This window comes from Akebia trifoliata, chromosome 1 (genome assembly GCF_017979445.1).
Source record: "Akebia trifoliata isolate Shusen 1 chromosome 1, ASM1797944v1, whole genome shotgun sequence".
Classification (NCBI taxonomy): domain Eukaryota; kingdom Viridiplantae; phylum Streptophyta; class Magnoliopsida; order Ranunculales; family Lardizabalaceae; genus Akebia; species Akebia trifoliata.
Window position 1 is genome coordinate 847996 of NC_141375.1, and position 6000 is coordinate 853995.

General features: G+C 36.9%; 1 protein-coding gene across 1 annotated transcript; it reads right to left on the reverse strand.

The window, feature by feature from the left end:
- Positions 1-2066: 2066 nt before the first annotated feature.
- On the reverse strand, positions 2067-5544 carry LOC147410254 (uncharacterized). The gene is made up of 4 exons (XM_086438721.1): positions 5198-5544; positions 4812-4984; positions 4224-4330; positions 2067-2677 (listed from the first exon to the last, which is right to left on the reverse strand). The coding sequence occupies exons 2-4, from the start codon at positions 4878-4880 to the stop codon at positions 2170-2172; spliced, it is 684 nt and encodes a 227-aa protein (XP_086294847.1). The 5' UTR covers positions 4881-4984; positions 5198-5544; the 3' UTR covers positions 2067-2169.
- Positions 5545-6000: the final 456 nt, after the last annotated feature.

The window sequence follows — 6000 nt, forward strand, 5'->3', positions numbered from 1 at the left end:
CTCATTCCGAAACTTCTAACCCATGTAAGACAAAACGCGTTTGTTAAAGTGTGTGGTAAAACTAAGGGTGGCGAACGGGACCCATATATATATATATATATATATATAACTCAATTTTTGGTGTGGTGGTTGATTGAGGGGTGGGTCAAACAATTATGGGCTAGTGGGCCCATAAGAGTTAATCATTTAACGACGCAACTTGATTATTACTAATAATATTCCCAAGTCAAGAGAGATAATAAAATATTTGAGCAATAGCTAATTTTTAAATGCTAAATAATAAATAAAAATAATAATATACAATCACAATGGCAGCATTTTGCTTTCTTAAAATAACACGATTTGGTCGTTTTAATAAATTATGTGCACTTGAAGATTATTATTCATGACATAGTATTTATTATTTTATTTTATTTTTGCCAATTTTGTCAAAGTATTAGATGTGCATGTATTGTTCCATTGAGCTCTTTGTGCAGATGATACCAAAGGAAGATATTGGTTAACAATAATGATTTTTTGATTCCCCCTCTGACATACATCCCATTTTGCCTCAGGATACATAGAATCATAAATCTTTTTCTTGAATGATCTATGGTTCTATGATAGGGGCATATGTCAAAGGGGGCATCAAATTATGCACCACAGGTGTAGTATATATTCTTGCTATTTTCCTCCTGTGGTCTAGTTGACTTAAGGCAAAAAAATTGAATTTGTAGCACAATGGTACTAGCGAATTGAGATTCTCCATCGAACAAACAACTGATATATCTCTATCTCAATCAAATGGACAGCTAACAAACAACTGATATGACAGAATGGCCCGTGCACGACACTAAAAAACAAAAATTGATGTCTAGAAAAATGTTATTGATCCCTAGAAAAATTATGCTATTCTCTAGAAAATGTGTTTTTCCTCCCATCTCAGCTCTATGTTTGATGGAGAGCCTAAAACTTCGTCTGAGGTTAGAACTAACTATTATATGAGAAAAGAAGAAAAGAGCATTTTCTTTCTTGGTTGTGGGGTAGAAGCACAACAAAGTGGGAGCTTCCCACCAAACATGATGCTACACATACGTTGCAATTTCATAATTAGTCTTACGTAAGCTCGTTCTTATGGTAGGACCAACGATTAATAAATTTAAACTAACCTGTGTCATATATAATTTTAATTGTCATAAAATGGGTCGATGCTACGTTTTGTTGAGAGGTAAAAACATTTTTAACCTGATTAAAGACTTTGAAAATGGAGATCACCAAACTTTCAATTTTAAACTAATGGATTTTAGTATCATTGACAATTGCGCTCTCTCAACTGTGAAAAAATGCCTGTAGGGAACCACAGGAAAAACGAGCTACTGAGGATCCAAAACATCAACCATTAACTTGTCGGTTTTGCCATTGGTACACTACTATTGGAATGAAAAGATGAAGACTAATGATATTTTGACACCCCATACGCTCCCCGACCTGGTAGTTACAGAACCATAAATCTTTTTCATGTGTATCTTGAGGCAAATGATCTATGGTTCTCTGATGGGGGTAAAGGGCGGCGTCTGAAAAAAAACAGAAAAAAAGAGAGCATCATATTATCACGACTCAAAGAGGAAACATAAGCTGTGGGTCATAAACAATTGCTTTCAACCTGCTGATACCATGAATGATTGGCCCATCCCTTATGAACCTTTTCACCAAAAATCAGCTTGAAATTAATTTCTAGCTATTGGATCCGAATATTTTTCATCAAGGGCTTGAAACATTAATGCTTTTACCCAGGATTTTGGTTAGACAAGGACGAATGCACAGATCCAATGGTTAGAAATCATAAATCAAGCTGATCTGTTTTGTAAAGGTTGGCCAAGGGAAGAGCTAAAAACTCGTAGAGTCAATCGGCAGAACTATATTTTTGATTAACAATCATAGGGAACAGGTATGGTGTGGAGCACTGAGGATGAGAACATATGTGTTTTATTAGTTTTATTGTCATGGACTTGGCCTCAAAACACATACCATGTACTGTTTTTTTTTATTATGGACAAACCATCTCATGCATTTTACATGCATGCATGGTTTTCAGGACTTGGGACAACCGAAGAAATCTTTAGAAAACGACAGCTACATTGTGAACAAACCTGAAAAAGAAGCACGGCCATGTGAAGAACAATTAGTGTTTCACCTTAGCTTCCTTTTCAGCCTCTGGAAATTGGGTCTCATTGGTTGGCTTAAGGTCGTGCCCTGGTCTGTTGCATGGTTGGGTGTAAATGGAGCCAGGGGTTTCTTCTTGGGCATACATGCATCTGTCCCACTGCTTAAGATAACAGGTAAAGAACCCTTGGTTTTCTGCTGTCTTGGGGCCTCCAGTCTCTCAAGAATCCTTGAGGTTTTCTCGCCCAGCTGCTTATTACCATCTGGTGGCGATAAAACCATCTTTATCTTGGGTATGGAAATACAAGTAGGAGAATAGATCTTACAATCTTCAGTAACAATGAGATGTTTCCACTCCTCAGTGACACAAGTATTCTTATCTTCTTTGGTTGCCTGGGTCAGATGCGGGGTGGAAGTGTGCTTTTCTTCTTCTAAATCATTCTTTGTTGATGCTAGCAATGCAGTCATTTCTAAGGGCTCTGGTCTGGGTGACTTTGATTCAGAATTCATCTCCTTACGTTTTGATGGTACTGACCTGGAGAATCAATGTTTGAGAAGATTATATATGCTTAATATTGATGATTAAAACAAACACGCATGGTTACTTGGAACACAATTGAATTCACTAGATTTATCCAAGTTGATTAGATGAATCACACTTGAAGTACTCTTTGTGTATCCACTTGTTCTTTTGAAAGTCTCAGGTACGTGAGTACATCAAAGAGATTTTTTTTTCCTCTCAAACAAAATTCTAATTCTGGGCACAGCAGATGCCTGAGCAGTACCAAATGTTTGATGCTCAAGAACTCCACTTAAATCAGAAATTGGCTAGGCAATAGTTACATTCAAGCAGGCCGAGTTATTAAGCAGTTTGATAGTTACATACGGTCATTGACTTGACCAATCTTATGAAAAGTCTAGAGGTTGGACCCAGAGCCATGGTAAACCAAATTCATGAATCCACATTCCAAGTCAAACAGCGACTCTCAGCCTTTCCTGGTCACCTCATATTATAGAGTACCCAAAATCCTGTAAACAAATCTACATGTTGCACCAGTCTACTTTCAGTTGATGAAAATTCACCATTGACTAGCATATAGTCATAACTGGTAGAATGGGAATCTTTCCTAAGGTGGTTGAGAAATCCCTGTAAATTCCTCTACAATCATTTTCGATCGACTAGGAGGTTTATTACAAGTGAGATAAGTATAGTTGTTTGCATCAAAGTGGTGTTTCTCTAGAAACCCATAAATTTGGGAGTGCTTCTGGAACTCCTTGGTACCAAGAAGAGTTAAGGAGAATCTTTCTCGATTATATTAGCAGGAATCCCAATTCACATGAATGCAATTGTCAGCAAAGACCCCAAAGGCTTTTTTATAAAAAAAAACTACAGTAGATCTACTAAAGAGGGCTGAAGTTGAGTGGAGACGTTTACCCAAATTGTAAGCTCTCCTTTACAAGCAAGTTAAGCTTGGGATGGAAACTTCTCTCATGCAAAAGAGGGTTGTAGTCTCTTAATTCCATCTGTAAAGAAAGCCATCGAAAAGCTTCTCTAGTATTGGCCCATGAAATAGCATAGGAAATAGCTCATTGGGATGGCATAAGCTCAATTATATTCCATCCAAGTTTAGGTGAACTCAATTGATTGTTTTGGAGAATAGAATATCAATCACCCAGATGCAACTAATTCACATATTAATGGCATACCAATGAGTCACCAAAGTTACCGTCATAAAATCACATTTGGTAGCATGCAGACTAGAATGATGGCTGTCATCTCTTCTTGAGTGCTCGTCTAAGAACCACTCAATATGATGGTGGATCTCTGTTGTTCCATCCAATAGTAACACCCTCATCTAGTCGGCGAGATAACCACTCTTTTGCTTTATTAGGCTGTAAAATCCATAAAGGTCACTCGCATTGTGTAATTAGTTAATGCTTTCAGTTACCCTTCATTTTCTCCAGCATAAATGTGTTTGTGAATTATTGTCTCATTTATATCAAAAGCAAATCTAGAAAGGAGTAAAAAGATAAAAACACCATAACCTATTTTTTTCCATGGAGCGTGGTTGTAATCCTACCCTTGATGAAGATATTTGAATGGAATTCTCTGTCTCCTTAGGTACTGCATTGTCAATCGATCCAATGGCATCAGGAATGGGTAAGATTTCCTCTGATCTGGCAAGCCCTGCAGTTCAAAATGTTAGAATCATGGTCTTAACCACGGCAGCTTCTAAAATGCATATTAGTTCCCCAATTTCTTGTTGTACAACCAAAAAAATTAAAACAAAACTTGCAAGTTGGTGCTAATTAAGAAAGTTAGGGTTAAAGGCAACTAGTGAAATATGTTTTAGTATAACAAAAAGTGTAATCCCTCTAGAATTTAAATTGGGTGATGGTTAATTAGTAGTGCCTAACTGAAGTTTATATAGTGAAATCCAACCTCTTAACATAGCACAGAGCCCCAATTTTTACCAAATTAAAAGCGTGCATTTTGTTAAAATTCAAGGCAAATAGTGATTAGAATATGTGAACACTGATCCAAGATATGAACTACACACACACACACATAGTTACAGGAGTGGGGAACATTCTGTCTTACAAACAACAAGAGACTGATGTAAAGAAAATAATTCACACCATTCAATAAGTGGGGGTTAGGGATTTACCCTTAGAAGCATTGGTCCTTTATCTGAAGGTTGAAGGATGTAAAAGCAGTGGAAAGTTGCCTCTCTCATGGTTTCCAAGTTTCAGTTTGAAGAGCATACCAACCCCTGATTGAGAGAATATAAAGTTTGACAAATCCCTTGAAAAACTGCCATGAACATTGAAGAGGCGTACACTAATGAAACAGTAGAATTCCAAGTTAGATTCAAAAAACACAAATGTTTGACAAAAACAAAGAATTACAACCGAAGCCAGGAAATCATGGAATTAAAGACGTAAAAAAGTTGATATTAACGGTGCAAATCAGGATCTCAAAACTATGGAGCCATTGGACAAAGAATTGAACCATAACTTAAACAAATAGACGTATGAAAGAAATATTCACAACCTATCCACATCGAGGCCTTCTCATGACAAGCCGATGGAATAACAATAAAGGAATTCCCAATTATTACACCTGCATATATTCACCAAAAGAGAGATTTAATGGGACAGTTTTATTCGACAAAGTTATTTCTCTAAGAAGACTTGAAGAGATCAAATCATTAATCTGAACCGTCCGAGAGCACTGCGAATATTTTTCCTTTATTGGCATAAAGGAAAAAAATTAACTAAAATGGCTGAACCAATCAGTAGACCAATTCCAAAAGTAGATCTCCAAGATTCCTACTGATTGTAGGATCCAGATCAATGAGCATACAACATACTAACGGGAGAGATCCAAAACAGTAGAATTAAAATACAGTATGATGACCCCCCTTTGGCCTTCCAAACTAAAGATGCTTACCCACATAACATCACCCAAAAAAAGATATTTTTTTAAATATTTAATAGGATAGTTTTATTAGGTGAACTATCCATTGAGGTACACCTTCACTGAGAGAACCGAAGTTGGTTCGCTCGATAACATTGAAACTGATGGGTGCAGAAACTTGTTGAAACTTTGGACAACTCTGGAAAGAAGGTAACAACAGGATTGTTTGTTCTCCAACTCTCACTGCATTGTCAAACAAATTGCTAGTCCCCAGCTCTTGGCATGTGATCAGACAGGATGCTGTCTTCTTGGTAGTATTTCCAACAGCATCATCTAATGGCAAGTCGTGACACCTGCAAGTCTATACCAAGCATCCGAATAAATACAGCTTTCCCAATATTAACTTCCCAGATATGGTTCACTTTTCTTTACACTAA

Excerpts from the sequence above, each read along its gene's own strand:
- LOC147410254 (XM_086438721.1), bottom strand. The coding sequence starts at position 4,880 with ATGAGAGAGGCAACTTTCCACTGCTTTTACATCCTTCAACCTTCAGAT. Across the intron at positions 4,331-4,811 it reads AAGGACCAATGCTTCTAAGG|GGCTTGCCAGATCAGAGGAA; the intron begins GTAAATCCCTAA and ends TTTGAACTGCAG. Across the intron at positions 2,678-4,223 it reads TTCAAATATCTTCATCAAGG|GTCAGTACCATCAAAACGTA; the intron begins GTAGGATTACAA and ends TTGATTCTCCAG.